The sequence below is a fragment of the Salvelinus alpinus genome, chromosome 4 (genome assembly GCF_045679555.1).
Source record: "Salvelinus alpinus chromosome 4, SLU_Salpinus.1, whole genome shotgun sequence".
NCBI classification, from domain to species: domain Eukaryota; kingdom Metazoa; phylum Chordata; class Actinopteri; order Salmoniformes; family Salmonidae; genus Salvelinus; species Salvelinus alpinus.
Genome location: NC_092089.1, coordinates 42,533,644 through 42,549,442, shown reverse-complemented (window position 1 = coordinate 42,549,442; position 15,799 = coordinate 42,533,644). Strand labels below are relative to the sequence as shown.

Genomic DNA, 15,799 nt, shown 5'->3' with positions numbered 1-15,799 from the left:
ATTTAGAATCCCGGACAGTTACCGCAAGTCGCAAAGAAAACAGGAGCTGCCTCCACTATTCCAGCCCCATTTCAACGTCAACATGTGTGTGTGTGTGTGTGTGTGTGTGTGTGTGTGTGTGTGTGTGTGTGTGTGTGTGTGTGTGTGTGTGTGTGTGTGTGTGTGTGTGTGTGTGTGTGTGTGTGTGTGTGTGTGCGTGCGTGCGTGCGTGCGTGCGTGCGTGCGTGCGTGCGTGTGTGCGTGCGTGTGTGTATAGTGCATGAATGAATGCTGATCTACAAAATTAGATATCAATGCATATCTTCAGGATGGTATTAAGTTGTAACAACACCAGTAACATTGTGAAACACACTGGCTTACATCCTGCCTTCGCACTAATGTTTAATTTCACGCCTTAGAGCAGCTCTGACATCCGTAACAAGGTTATATTTATCCTAGCATGATACAACCACTGACAGCTAATTCACGCAACCAACACAGTTTATTTACATTGTCAGTTTCTTATGGTATACTGTCAGCTGAAAGACATATAGTGATATGGCCTTTTTAATTTACACAATTATGGAAAGTTACCAGATAGCATAATAGACACTTGATTATTATTTGTTTGAGTGATAATGGTTACAGTCTGATTGCCTGTTCTGCCTTTAGTCTGGATGTCCAAAGCCTTCCAGTTGAGTATGTCGCCGGTGGTCAAGTTCATGTGGTTGGTGCTCCTCTGGATCTCACAGGGAGACAGCACGTAGTCCCAAATGTGGACGTCTGTCAGCAGGCCTACAAATGACTAATGCTAGTTGAAACGCCCGCTGAACCAATCCTGATCCTGAAACAGGAAACAACAACATGTTGTGTTCTGTAATGGAATGCGTTCTTGTTCTTTTCAAAGTTGGACGCTTTATTTACAAGCAGAAAAGACTATGTGCATTTTTCAGCTTACATTTCATTCGGGAAAATAAACAGATGCGAATTGTGCACTGTAGCAAAAGTTTAAATTGTAGTGAGCAAACCCAAACCCAAAACCGCTAAACATGTCAAAACAGAATAAGTTTTACTTTCTACTATTTACTGTCATATTTCATTGCAGTTATCACAGTGACTATCTTACCTTGAGGTACAGCACAGCATGTTGTAATCACAACAAGTAATAGTAGGAATTTCTCCATCTGGAAAGAATTAAAAAACTGTTATTTTGTCTTAATAAATTAACTTTTTTAATGCATATGAAAAACATCTGCCCTGTATGCTACTGAGCAGACCATTTTAGTTAGATTCAAGGTGCTGTTACTAGCATTGCAACAGGTTTAACATACATTTGTAAAACACATGATCTTACCTGGTGGGTTGTCAGAGTGCCTTGTTGGTGTGTGTGAGGGAGCTGAATACTTATCTTCTACTTGTTTCCTCATTCATTTATATCATCAGCGGTTACAGCGCCTTGCAAAAGTATTCATCCCCCTTGGCGTTTTTCCTATTTTGTTGCATTACAACCTGTAATTTAAATGGATTTTAATTTGGATTTCATGTAATGGACATAAACAAAATAGTCCAAATTGGTGAAGTGAAATGAAAAAAATTACTTGTTTCAAAAAATTATAAAAAATTAAAAACAGAAAAGTGGTTTGTGCATATGTATTCACCCCCTTTGCTATGAAGCCCCTAAATAAGATATGGTGCAACCAATTACCTTCAGAAGTCACATAATTAGTTAACCTCTTGACGCTAGGGGTCAGATTTTTTTTTAAATAACGTTCCCAAAGTAAACAGACTATTTCTCAGGTCCAGATCGTAGAATATGCATATAATTTACAGATTAGGATAGAAAACACTCCAAAGTTTCCAAAACTGTCAAAATATTGTCTGTGAGTATAACAATACTGATTCTGCAGGCGAAAACCTGAGGAAATCTAACCCGGAAGTGATTTTATTTTATTTTTAATCTGTGTTTCCTTGCCCGTCTTTCTTCCATTTAATGGGGTATCAACCAGATTCCTTTTCCAATGGCTTCCTCAGGCTGTGACCAGGCTTTAGACATAGTTTCAGGCTTTTATTTAGAAAAATTTGCGAGATTTTTCAAAACTAGTCAGGTGTCCTTTGATTAGTTCCTGCGCGCGAGAGGGGTAGCTCTCCATTTTCTTTCTCTCTGTTATTGAATAGGTTACGGTACGGTTGAAATATTATCGATTATGTTTGTTAAAAACAACCTGAGGATTGATTATAAAAAACATTTGACATGTTTCTACGAACATTACGGATACTTTTTGGAATTTTCGTCAAACGGAACGAGGCTTTGGTTTTCTGAACATACCGCGCAACCCAAATGGCGTTTTCTTGTTATAAAAGTAATATTTATCGAACAAAAATAACATTTATTGTGTAACTGGGAGTCTCGTGAGTGCAAACATCCGAAGATTATCAAAGGTAAGCGATTCATTTTATTGCTTTTCTGACTTTCGTGACCATGCTAATTTGGGACTAGCAGTTCTATCATTGATTGATACACTCACAAAAGCTTGGAATGCTTTCGCTGCAAAGCATATTTTCAAAATCTGACACGATAGGTGGATTAACAACAAGCTAAGCTGTGTTTTGGTATATATCACTTGTGATTGCATGATTATTAATATTTTTTGTAATATTTTTGAATCTGATACGCTTGGGAATTTTCTTCTGCCTTTCAGGACCGGAACGAGGCTGTGGTTTTCTCAACATAACGCACAACCCAAATGGCGTTTATTTGTTATAAAAGTAATATTTATCGAACAAAAAGAACATTTATTGTGTAACTGGGAGTCTCGTGAGTCCAAACATCCGAAGATTATCAAAGGTAAGCGATTAATTTTATTGCTTTTCTGACTTTCGTGACCATGCTAATTTGGGGCTAGCTGTTCTAGCATTGATTGATACACTCACAAAAGCTTGGATTGCTTTCGCTGCAAAGCATATTTTCAAAATCTGACACGATAGGTGGATTAACAACAAACAACAAACAAAACACAGCGGTTTTGGTATATTTCAGTTGTGATTGCATGATTATAAATATTTTTTGTAATATTTTGCGCCCTGCAATTCAGCGGTTGTTTAGGAAAATGATCCCGCTAAAGGGATCCGTAGCGCAGAGAAGTTAAATAAAGTCCACCTGTGTGCAATCTAAGTGTCACATGATCTGAGTATACATACACCTGTTCTGAAAGGCCCCAGAGTCTGAAACACCACTAAGCAAGGGGCACCACCAAGCAAGTGGCACCACGAAGACCAAGGAGCTCTCCAAACAGGCCAGGGACAAAGTTGTGGAGAAGTACAGTTCAGGGTTGGATTATAAAAAAATATCCGAAATTTTGAACATCCCACGGAGCAAACCTGCCAAGAGAGGGCCGCCCACCAAAACTCACGGACCAGGCAAGGAGGGCATTAATCAGAGAGGCAACAAAGAGCAAAGATAACCCTGAAGGAGCTGCAAAGCTCCACAGTGGAGATTGGAGTATCTGTCCATAGGACCACTTGAAGCCGTACACTCCACAGAGCTGGGCTTTATGGAAGAGTGGCCAGAAAAAGCCATTGTTTAAAGAAAAGAATAAGCAAACACGTTTGGTGTTCACTAAAAGGCATGTGGGAGACTCCCCAAACATATGGAAGAAGGTACTCTGGTCAGATGAGACTAAAATGTAGCTTTTTGGCCATCAAGGAAAATGCTATGTCTGGCACAAACCCAACATCTCTCTTCACCCGAGAACACCATCCCCACAATGAAGCATGGTGGTGGCAGCATCATGCTGTGGGGATGTTTTTCCATTGGCAGGGAATGGGAAACTGGTCAGAATTGAAGGAATGATGGATGGCGCTAAATACAGGGAAATTATTGAGGGAAACCTGTTTCAGTCTTCCAAAGATTTGAGACTGGGACGGAGGTTCACCTTCCAGCAGAACAATGACCTTAAGCATACTGCTAAAGCAACACTCGAGTGGTTTAATGGGAAACATTTAAATGTCTTGAAATGGCCAAAGCCCAGACCTCAATCCAATTAAGATTAAAGATTGCGGTACACCAGTGGAATCCATCCAACTTGAAGGAGCTGGAGCAGCTTTGCCTTGACGAATGGGAAACAATCCCAGTGGCTAGATGTGTCAAGCTGATGGAGACATACCCCAAGAGACTTGCAGCTGTAATTGCTGCAAATGGTTGCTCTACAAAGTATTGACATTGGGGGGGTGAATAGTTATGCACACCCAAGTTTTCAGTTTATTTGTCTTATTTCTTGTTTGTTTCACAATAAAAAATATTTTGCATCTTCAAAGTGGTAGGCATGTTGTGTAAATCAAATGATACAACCCCCCCCAAAAAAAATATATTTTAATTTCAGGTTGTAAGGCAACAAAATAGGAAAAATATCAAGGGGGTGAATACTTTCGCAAGCCACTGTATGACACAAAAAGGAAACATGACAGGCATTATTGACCTAAACAGGTATTATTATTCACCTTACTCATAGAAATATTGATTCAGTCACACATGAGGAAACATCAGCATAATAGACAACTAGAACTTGAATATATCTTATTTTTTTATTATTTCATCAAGAAATTATTCCTAAACCGGGAATTTCACATCAGGGTTTTCATTAATACTGTATATATGTATTGAAGAACATAACAATATAAACATTTATTTGATCCAGGTGAACAATAGCAGTCACAAGTTTTTATGTAACATTGATAAACTTGCAGCCCTAAGTACTTTACCAGCACTCACAAAACACATTCATAAAAAGAGCATTATACCAAGTGCATACAATGTAAGAAATGGAGACGAGGCTAAAACAACAGAAAAGGAATCAAACAAATCGACAGAACATTTAAAATGTGGAACCTTTTTTGAGCATAAACAAATAAAAAGGTACATTTAAACAGTATCGTCCATTTTAAACAGCCTGCATTATTCACCTGTGCATTTTTAGTTTCCTCATAAACCAGATTTCCATCCAACCTTTTATGCGAGTAAACTGTCAGATAAAAATATCATGACAGGCCTGATGGAAACAGCACATTTGTCAGTAAACCTTCCAAATGTGACAAAACACGCTTGACAAGGTAGGATCTTTTTTTGAGTCTAAAATAAATTATGCGAGAAATGACAGTGGAAACAAACGCCTTTATGCACAAATATTGATATAATAAACATCATATCGAAGTAAACATGGAGTCACACAATGATATAGTGTGTGGTCCTCCCATTACGACTAAGGGAAAGCATGCAGTTTATTAGTCTACAGATGAAATATGTTATGATGAACTAACTGGTGGTGAAGGTGCATGGTGATGAGCTTGATGCTCCATTCCAAGAAGGGTTGAGGATCTTATTCTGGTAATATGATGATTGATGCGCTTGGCTGCCGTTTGACAAAAACAAATACTCTTCTGTCCATAATAATCTCATCATGTAGGCTATACCCTAGCTTTATCTGCGAGCTGTTATATCGGCAGAGTTGAAAATGGAATGGAAACACTGCCCCTTCTATTTTTTATTTGGTGCATAGGAATTTAACCACAGAAGTTGTTTTATGTGGACTAGATCATCACGCACAACATTTTACCCACAAGTTAATTTGATGGAAACATCTCTGGTGGGAAAATGCAAATTTTGTTTTTATGTGTATTTTAGAATATTTGCATGAAAACCTGTCACCAATTGGATGTGAACCTAGCTACTGATCTGGTTTGGTGAAATTCCGCTGGCAAAAACTACAGGAAAGAAGACAATTACTCTGTCACCAGTCATGGTGTGTCACTTTTGCCACATGAACTGTTCTTTCATGAATAAATCACTAAATTCTCCCAAAGTCTAATAGGCACACAGGCTAATGGAATTTCATACAATGTTTTGTTTGTGTAGTATTTTATGAAGTAAGTGAGTGAAGGAAAATATATACCCAATTCTTTTCTTGATGAAATAAAAATAATTATTCCAAAAGATCCCACTTGTCAGACACTGGTTGAATCAACATTGTTTCCACATTGTTCCTGTGTTTTTAATGTTGGTACAAGCTGTTTCTGGGATTATGTCTTTCTGCATGCACCTAAAAGTTCATCTATGTATTTAGATAATTGGCATCTACACAAACAGCCAGCTATATCCACCACAAATGGAAGTGCTCCCCATAACAGAAGACACTGTGGGCCACTCTGTCTATCTAGTGATGAAAGGGAAGCCTGTTGCTGGGTTTCAGAGAGTCTGTTTTCTGGAGGAAATAATAACACTCTGATCACACTGATAGATGTGTTTTTATGTGTCTGACCTGCCCCTGGAGATGTATCAGACAGACACAAAATATATATTGAAAAACCTTTATACGTCTCTGAAACCTGTGTTTCATCTGGGGATAACTGTACAATCAGTCAAAGAAGAGCGAGGATGTACAGTAAGAGAGGATATGAGAGAGAGCTTTCACCATTCTCTTTACGTAAGAGAGAAAACTAGTGTCTGGTTGACATACGGTTGAAAATATATGCATTACATGCAACAATGTTTACAGTGTAATACAAAAAGAAATACGACTGCATATCAATTAAATGTTATTGTTGGTTTTTGATCCCAGAAACATGGCAAACGATGATTGAATGGTAGCCAACCTCTGAGGGTACAATAGCAAAGAAACAAGAGTTCATGCCTCGAAGACAAAGCTGTCATCACACTGAGGGTGTTATTTTGTGTGTGTCTGTGTGTGTGTGTCCTCTAAGGTATCAGTGGTTGGCTGTCTTTAGGGTTCCTCTGATCTGCCCCCCTCTCCCAGCCCTGGCGTATGCGGGTGATGGTTCGGTCCACACAGGGGGTGATGAGCAGCAGCTTGAGCAGCAGCACCACAGAGGGAAGCACCAGACACAGCATGTAGCCCGGTGGGGTGTACCACTTGTAGGTGGAGGCACTCAGGAATCTGTTCCAGCCATACAGGTAGGTGTGCGCCGTACACAACAGCAGAGTCAGGTGACCCAGCTTGGACTGGTGGGAGAGAACATAACACAAACACATGAACCACACACACACGCCAGGCACGTGCACAGATAGAGGTCTAAGGAAGTTTGAGCACCTGCCCTTTTGCCCTCCTATGACAAAATAAACTTGCATATGCCAGGGCTTGTTTGAATTTGTATATTTTCTCTATTGCTATTTAAATTAATTGCCCATCAAACTAGGTAATTTCTCATTTTTGGGGGAAAATGTCCCCTCCCCACCATTCTGCCCCCCAGTAGGCCTGAGGCTGATGTTAGCAGCAGAACATTCTCCAATCACAGGTAAAGTCTAGTTAGATTGTTTCAACAGAATAACTAACTAACTAGCTAGCTAACTAGCTCCTTCTACATTCACTATGATCAGCTGATAGCCCACCCCTCATTGCCCTCTCTTTGAGCAGTAGGCTACAAGCTTGCTTACAATGGCGTTAGTGGGATTTGCATAAAATAAAGGTCTACTCTATGCTTTTCTATGGGGGGCTTTTTTCACTTTGAGCACGTCCCACCCAAAGGTCTGTGCATGGCTCTGAAACACGCACAAGCACACCCAAACTCACACACTTTTGACAATTTTCTTAAATATATAGTTTAGCTTTAGGATAGCCTATTGGACATGCACACGTTTATCCCAGATAAGGCTAATAACACTCTAGGCATTGGAGCTGTGCAAGGAGAAGCCTGGAGAAACTTCGGAAACAGGCTGGCCAGATAAATCTCCCTTAATTGACCCTTAGCTAAGCCTCACCCCAGAATATTAGGCAACCAATTGCAGTGCTCCGTTGGATAGTGTTTTTTCTCCAATTTATGCTTTGGCCACAAATACTGGTATAGGATGAGTCAACAACCTTATCTAGTTAAGAGTTAACAGAACATAAACTTTTAAAAGTGAGATTTTCACTGGACAGTTACTTTAAAACACAATTTAAGATCATCCTAAGTGGTTTTCTCCAATGGTGGTTTGAACAGAGAGTTGGACTTCCTGGAAAAGTGTTGCCCAAGTTTGCTAAGTAATGAAGGGGGCGTGGCTTAGCGAAGGGGCAATCGTTGTATAATTTAACTATGATCAAATATGGGACTGACCTTCACAGAGACAGACCTCCAGAGGTCGGACCAAGTCATTGTTTAACAAGTCACAAGTAAGTCTCAAGTCTTAGCACTCAAGTCCCAAGTCAAGTCCCAAGTCAAGTCCCAAGTCAAGACCGACAAGTCTCAAATCCTAAACTTTGAGTTTCGAGTCCTAAACAAGTCATAATGTGCTCTTCACCAAATGTAATACCATTTCAAATTTTTAACAAGAGTAATAGTTAGTATATTACATTTACGCAAATCATGAATGCTTTTAAAAATATATATATTTATTACTTTCCATGGAAATACATGGGTTGCCATTAGAAAGTCCCAACAAAGTTGGAAGTTGTTGCGCCCCCGTATGTAATTTTCTTCCCGCATGTTTTGCAAGTTGCAATCTGTTTTTTGTTGATACAGCGAAGTCTTTATATCCAAAAATAATAATGTTGGGTATCATCTTTCCAAGGGCTCCATCTGAATTCACCTGCCGACGTTCCTCTGCCTTGAAACGCGCAACTTTTTATCAGCTGGCAAAATTTGTGTTGGCTGATGTCCAAATAGTTATCTGTTAAATGAAGAGTTGTTGCGCTGCACACTTTTTCTAATAGCATCATTTTTAATATTTGGTCTTGGGGAGGGTATCAAGTCAGGTCGAGTCAAAAGGCTCAAGTCCAAGTTAAGTCACGAGTCATTGGTGTTAAAGTCAAAGTCGAGTTGCAAGTCATCATATTTGTGACTCGAGTCTGACTCGAGTCCAAGTCATGTGACTCGAGTCCACACCTCTGCAGACCTCTGGCCTACCTTGACACACACACACACGTCGGGCCAATATGCACACCACAGATTTGTCCTGTTTAAGCATTTTTAATAATATAGTTTCTCTGTAATACTACTAGCCACCTAGCAATTTTAGGTTCCCAATAAGTTATTTCAGGCTATCAATCAAGTTAGTGTAGCTAGCTTGTCTAACTATCATAGCTGGCACACCTGCTGGCAAGGTTTCACATTTTGTTTCTTTAAAAAAAGACTCACCAGTCAGACAGCTCAAGAGGTATGCTTAGATATATTTTACATATAATTAAGTATAATGATTTATGGTTCCAGATTACAGAAAATATCTGTTTCAGATGTTTGAAAAATGCCAAGTTCTCCAACTTCAGACCCCCAGTCCGGACCATCACCAAGCCATCCTCAGACACTGTAATTTGTGCCCCCTCAACTTTTGGGGGCAGATGATGCCCCTGCACATACATCTCTAGGTGAATTCTCCTGGCCTGTTCTAATATATTCCTCCTAAATTATATCTGATGAATAACTTAACATTTAAATCACTGCACCAATTTGAGGGGAATTAATGAATTAGAGAATGAGCCGGAGTTTCTCCTTATTATCCCCAGCACATAACCTCTGGCTTGTCTGCTGAAAATCAGATTACTTTCCTGGAGTTCTATTGCATTCTGGCCTGGATGTTGGCTCTGCACACCGCATGAATACGCTAATAGGGGAAACACCGAAGGAGATAAGTGTACAAATTAGGGCTGGTAATTGCCAGGGACCTCACGATACGATATTATCACGATACTTAGGTGCGATACAATAGGTATTGCAATTCTCACGATTCTATGTGTATTATGATTCGATACATCGATTTTATTGCGATTTGATGTTGACATATTGTTCACTATATGTCTGCTGCAGAGAGACAAGAGAGCATGAGAAAACGTTATCAGTCATGGAAATAAAAGGGCTGAAAACATTGTCTCACTATTTAAAAAGAAGATGGAGAACAATCTATAGGATGAAAAATACCAGCGATACAGCCGACTAGCGCTAGCTAACGCTTCCTAGCAACAAGAAAAGGGGGGGCGGTTACAAATCAATACTTGGAGTCAAAGTATCAATATAATATAGTCCAAAATAATATTGCGATATTTAACTGTATCGATAACCCCACCGCTATTAAAAATGGTCAGAAAATAAGTGCCTCGTAAGTGTGTCTGGCCTAAACATTCAGTGTGACCGGTCCTGGTGATCCCACCTGTATGAAGCTAAACTCCCTCCAGCTGAGAACGTTACTGACGGAGGGAAGAGATGTGATTCCCAATAGGACGTACAGGCCAAATCCCAGAATTCCCAGGGACAAGTAGGAGTCGTCATGCCAGGCCGTTGTGGTATCAAACATTGTGGTCCTGTTCTCTCTGATCTGGGGGAGAGAGACAGAGAGAGAGAGCAAGAAAGAGAAGAGAAACAATGTGAGAAAGAGGAAGCGTGAGAGCAAGGAAGTGGCGTAATCCAGTATAATCAAAACCAGTGCCTGAATCCTGCTATATACTGTAGGTGTGTGTCCAATGTACAGATGTATGATCTTAATATGACCAGTATTGTGTCACAGCAAAATAATCCTGCAGCAACAGGATTTGAATGTTTTGTCCATTTACACTTTTCCGCCAATGTAATGTTACTTGATTGGTGGCTAGGCTATTAGCTAGCCAAAATTAGGCTACCTGAAAAGTGCAACACTGTTAAGACATGCTCTGGAACTTCTGTGTTTTTGAAACCTCCTGCTTTAGGCTGGATGTCTCAATGTGTAGTTCATACATTCATAAATCAATGAGCAAAATTACTTTCTTATCACAATTAGTCACGAAATACTTAGTTTGAAAGCGACTGTTTTCTTGAAGCTGTCTGTACAACGCCATTTTCCCTACATTTCCCCCATATGGGCCAGCCCCTTAGCAATTCAAGTTTTAGCCAAAGAGCTTCAGCCCCTCACATTTGAGTGACAGCTAGCAAGAGGCCTGCCCAGCATCATCCAATGAGGTTGCAGGGTGGGCCCAACGGCTCAGTGCCCACAGCAGAGAGAGAGAGAGAAACCAATGACGTGGTGCACATATCTAAACAAATGTGACATAGTAGACGTTTTTGGGGACCACTTTTGGCTCGTGAGTGCTACTTTCAGAACTACTAGCTAAAAAGTATACAAAGGTTCAGGAGAATGTCTTTAATGTAACCATGTATTAGTGTGAATTTATGTAAATCCTGCGGCGCAGAGTAATTCTCAGCGACAACAGAGTGGTCAAATGAAGATTCTACATCTGTACACAATTTTGTCTATTCAATGTTCACTGTTTTGAAAGTGTTTAATTTGGCGTACAGTTCTTACCAGAGAGACAGTGTGTTCAGTGACCCAGAACATCACAGAGTACCTGAGAACAAAATCAATACTTTCTTTACTAAAAACTAAAGGAAGATACATGCCACTGTGTGTGTGTGCATGCGTGTGCATTTGAGTGTATGCTCCACTGACCGTATGGGTATGATCAGTGTATAGAGCACGTGCAGAAAGGCGAACCCCAGCGACAGTAGACCCAGCTGTTTCCTGCACAGCATCCAGCGATCCAGCCAATCAGGGAAGCGCCTGATGTTAAACATACATAAACACTTATAATCAACATAAATACATATGCAACCTCGTGTGAACATACATGCATGCAAACACACACATACACACAAAGATCTGACCTGTACTTGGTGCCTCTGTAGAGCTGCAGGATGGAAGCCAGGACACCAGGCAGGTAACAGAGAGACAGCATGATCAGAGACACGATGGGACACACCTGGAGAGAACACACACACATCTTGAACAGCTGGTAACACACACAGAAACAAACAGAACACAACCATTCAGAGGGCCTGTGGCCAGTACCTGGTTGGCCAGTGAGACCATGATTCTGAAGGAGATGTCGTCGCCCTGGGTGACGTATGCATAGATGACATATCTGATCAGCAGGTAGAAGAAGAAGGCAGCGCTGAGGCCAATGGCGATGCGCAGGGGGAGCCTCCACTGGGGGAACAGCTGTAGGGGGAAGTCCTCCAGCTCCCGGGCCACTGAGAGAAAGCCCCGGTCCAGGGCACTGAGACCCAGCTTGGTTGCTACCGCTATCACCACCTGCTTGGCCTCCACACTTTCCCCGCAGATATACACCTAACATATATTTATGCACATACAGTGGGGTCCGAAATCAGTGACGCCCTTGATAAAGATGAGCAAAAATGCCTGCACAAAATAAATCATTCAAACACTGACATTTATTGTATGCTCCAAAAAGCGGTAGAGATACTCTTAATGATCGGCTATGAAAAGCCAACTGACATTTACTCCTGAGGTGCTGACTTGCTACACCCTCGATAACCTTCTGTGATTATTATTATTTGACCATGTTCTGTTATAATCTCCACCCGGCACAGCCAGAAGAGGACTGGCCACCCCTCAAATCAACATGCTGACAGTCAAAATGTACAGTGCCTTCAAAAAGTATTCCACCCCTTGACTTTCTCTCCCCATTTTGTTATGTTACAACCTGCATTTGTCATGGATTAAATTGAAATTATGTGTCACTGGCCTACACACAATACCCCATAATGTCAAAGTGGAATTATGTTTTTAGAAATTTAAAAAAATATATACAAAATGATAAGCTAAAATGTGTTGAGTCAAGAAATTATGGCAAACGTTAACAAGTTTAGGAGTAAAAATGTGCTTAACAAATCACATAATAAGTTGCATGAACTCACTCTCTGTGCAATAATAATGTTTAACATGATTTTTGAATGACTACCTCATCTCTGTACCACACACATACAATTATCTGTAAAGTCCCTCAGTCAAGTTCGGTAGAGGAGGAATAATGGTCTGGGGATGTTTTCATGGTTCGTGCTAACGCTACAGCATACAATGACATTCTAGATGATTCTGTGCTTCCAACATTATGGAAACAGTTTGGGGAAGGCCCTTTGCTGTTTCAGCATGATAATGCCCCTGTGCACAAAGCAAGGTCCATACAGAAATGGTTTACCGAGATTGGTGTGGAAGAACTTGACTGGCCTGCACAGAGCCCTGACCTCAACCCCATTGAACACCTTTGGGATAATTTGTAACGCCGACTGCAAGCCAGGCCTAAACGTCCAACATCAGTGCTCAACCTCACTAAAGCTATTGTGGCTGAATGAAAGTAAGTCCCTGCAGCAATGTTTCAACATCTTGTGGAAAGCCTTCCCAGAAGAGTGGAGGCTGTTATGGCAGCAAAGGGTAGACCAACTCCATATTAATGCCCATAATTTTGGAATGAGATGTTCGATGAGCAGGTGTCCACATACTTTTGGTCATGAAGTGTACAGTATATAGACTTGAATCTAGTAGCCAATTGGTTTCATGGGCATGGCTTGAACCTCGGTGTGTACCTGTCTGTTGGCATCTGAAGGTCCATTCTGCAGACTCCAGGCAGACAGGGTGTTGAAGCCTTTAACCACCTCAGCTCCAGGGACCAGACTGTTCAGGTACATGTAACCACATTTACATTATATCAACATATAAAAACATCCCTAGTTAACAAAAAAACATACACATAATAACAGCATATACTGTATAGCTCTCACCTTTGCAGGTACTCTGCGTTGGCCTCTGGGTACTGATTCTTCCTCAGGTTGTTACTGAGGTCCACCAACACCTGCAATTCAACATGGCATCAAATACACTGATTCATACAATATATTTGCAAAGTACACTGGAATATACATTCTATTGGCTAAATACACTGGGACATAGAATATATTGGCTAAATACACTGGGACAGAGAATATATTGGCTAAATACACTGGGACACAGAATATATTGGCTAAATATGCTGGGACATACATTATGTTAGCCAAATATACAGTTACATACTGACAAAACAGACATTAATACATATAGCAGAAGTAATAATACATATATGCTACCTTCCCCTTAAGCTGATTGGCCAGTGGTACCAGGAAGTCGTAGTGTTCTCTCTGGACAGCGATGAAGATCAGATGGGCTGACTGGGCAGCTGCAGCATGGCCCAGGACCTGCATATACATCATCAACATACACACAGAAACACAAGTACAGTATATTTACATATACTCCCTCAAACATAAAAAAATATATTGAAATACATTTACAACACGGTAAAAACACATATCCACATTTAACATATCACCACATAAAACCAGATCTACTTTATTTTGTACCTGTGCTCCGTGGGGTAGGCGGCTGCTGCTGTGGGGCCGTCGGCTGCCGAACACCACACCGTACCCCGCCTGCAGCAGACGCAGGCCCAGAGAGCGCCCCAGGTCCCCCGTCCCAAACACACACACCCTCTCACTCTCAGGTAGGGCAGGGACAGTTTCCATCATCGGAGACAGGGACACACACTCACTCTTCTCCTCACTCCTCTCCTGACCCGTCATGCCTGAACAGAGACAGGCAAAGATCACCTTGAGTTGTAGATAGAATCAACAGAAAGTGTCAAAAAGCCCAAAGAGTTTAAAATACCTTCCTGAAGTTTCAATCACAGAATAAGTACATTCACATAAATGGAGCTCACAGGATGAACGTACCTTTCACTTCGCCAAGTTCTTCAGCAGACACCTCCTCTAGATGGAGTTACAGTACTGTCCAGACAGAGCACTGTCAATCAATGATAGGACAACTTACTGTAGTTGAACTGCAATGAAATGTTCTCTGCATTACATGTCCCAAAACAATAGTCTTCAGAGTTGGAGCAGCTCCTCTGAGTTATCCAGATTAAAGTCCTGACTGACTGACTGAGATACTACAGACTGAGTCTCTATTTGTGTCTGGGCTCCTGGTCTGAGGGAAGGGATTAGTCTCTCTGCCAAGCTGGAAACTTTGTTGGAAGAGAAGCGGTGTGTTTTTGCTTGTGTGTGTTTGTGTTTGTGTGTGTGTGTGTGTGTGTATGACAGCCCATGGCACTCACTCTGTAGTGTCTCTGAGGACAGGCCAGTGGTTTCTGGGAAGCAGGATGGCTACATAAGTGGAATAGTCTGTGCTCTATCATGCAGAAATATCAACATTAAATACATATTTCAAACAGTATGTATTTTGCAACAGGAGTTTACTAAATGGCATACGAGCACAGGTCCTTTCACAGTTAATGACAATAACACAACAGCAGATGCACTTTGGTTTGTTGTAATACTACCTTACCTCAGATAGCTTTTGTTCAAAGATGTGACAACATTCCATTGCGTGCAACAATATGCTTGTAACTCCAAAAATCCCAGAATATGAAATACCAGAAGAACTGTGTCACATCACCATGAACAGTGTCTTGAAATACTGGTTTCATGAAAGCAAGAAAAATCTAAATGCTTGAGGTGGGGTCAGAGCACAGTAGAATTAGTGAACCCAAGCTTTAGACTGGGTCTAGTTTACAGTCACCCCACCCATTCGCTCATCTTATACAACTACTGCTGTACACACCTTTCCTATTCACATACTGTCTATGCACACCATTATATACATATACACTGAGTGTACAAAACATTAGGAACACCTTTTGCTCACTGAACAGTGTCACGAACTGGCTCAAAGCCCGTAACAAAAGGGAGACAACGTGGAGATAAGGAATAACAAAATATATTTATTAACTAAGTACAATATACAATGGTGTGTGTAATCAGTAATCAGTAGTGTAAGTGAGTGTTTTGCATGCAAAATGTGATAATGCAGGGTGTTGAAAGGTGCTAAAGCAAACAACCAAAAATCACCAAGATACACAACAAAATCTGTAAAGGTGTCTGCATGGAGAGAGTCTCTTCCATGAATGGGGAAGTGGTGTATTTATCCTATGACACAGCGGGCCCAGGTGTTTCCCATGTAGCTGACGACCCTCCCAACTCCGCC

General features: G+C 40.9%; 1 protein-coding gene and 1 long non-coding RNA gene across 5 annotated transcripts; both read right to left on the bottom strand.

The window, feature by feature from the left end:
* Positions 1 to 336: 336 nt before the first annotated feature.
* On the bottom strand, positions 337 to 1,385 carry LOC139572482 (uncharacterized). Its single transcript, XR_011674427.1, has 3 exons — positions 1,334 to 1,385; positions 1,106 to 1,163; positions 337 to 823 (listed from the first exon to the last, which is right to left on the bottom strand). It is a non-coding gene; the product is annotated as an uncharacterized lncRNA (long non-coding RNA).
* Positions 1,386 to 6,476: 5,091 nt separating this feature from the next.
* On the bottom strand, positions 6,477 to 14,730 carry LOC139573580 (metalloreductase STEAP4-like). Of its 4 annotated transcripts, none has more exons than XM_071397205.1 (11): positions 14,491 to 14,730; positions 14,122 to 14,367; positions 13,849 to 13,956; positions 13,507 to 13,577; positions 13,312 to 13,399; positions 11,777 to 12,055; positions 11,593 to 11,687; positions 11,378 to 11,488; positions 11,234 to 11,276; positions 10,109 to 10,273; positions 6,477 to 6,991 (listed from the first exon to the last, which is right to left on the bottom strand). In XM_071397205.1, the coding sequence occupies exons 2-11, from the start codon at positions 14,338 to 14,340 to the stop codon at positions 6,728 to 6,730; spliced, it is 1,443 nt and encodes a 480-aa protein (XP_071253306.1). In that variant the 5' UTR covers positions 14,341 to 14,367; positions 14,491 to 14,730; the 3' UTR covers positions 6,477 to 6,727. The 4 variants fall into 4 exon arrangements, with proteins under 4 accessions (XP_071253306.1, XP_071253305.1, XP_071253304.1 ...); XM_071397204.1 differs by having other exon boundaries at positions 14,122 to 14,342; positions 14,491 to 14,729; XM_071397203.1 differs by having other exon boundaries at positions 14,122 to 14,342; positions 14,426 to 14,499.
* Between the last annotated feature and the right edge of the window lie 1,069 nt (positions 14,731 to 15,799).

What these genes read in the sequence shown, in the direction of transcription:
- LOC139573580 (XM_071397205.1), bottom strand. Translation starts at nt 14,340, where the DNA reads ATGACGGGTCAGGAGAGGAGTGAGGAGAAGAGTGAGTGTGTGTCCCTG. An exon ending in GCCTACCCCACGGAGCACAG is followed by an intron (nt 13,957 to 14,121) that starts GTACAAAATAAA and finishes ATGTATATGCAG; the next exon opens with GTCCTGGGCCATGCTGCAGC. An exon ending in CTGAACACACTGTCTCTCTG is followed by an intron (nt 10,274 to 11,233) that starts GTAAGAACTGTA and finishes TCTCTCCCCCAG; the next exon opens with ATCAGAGAGAACAGGACCAC.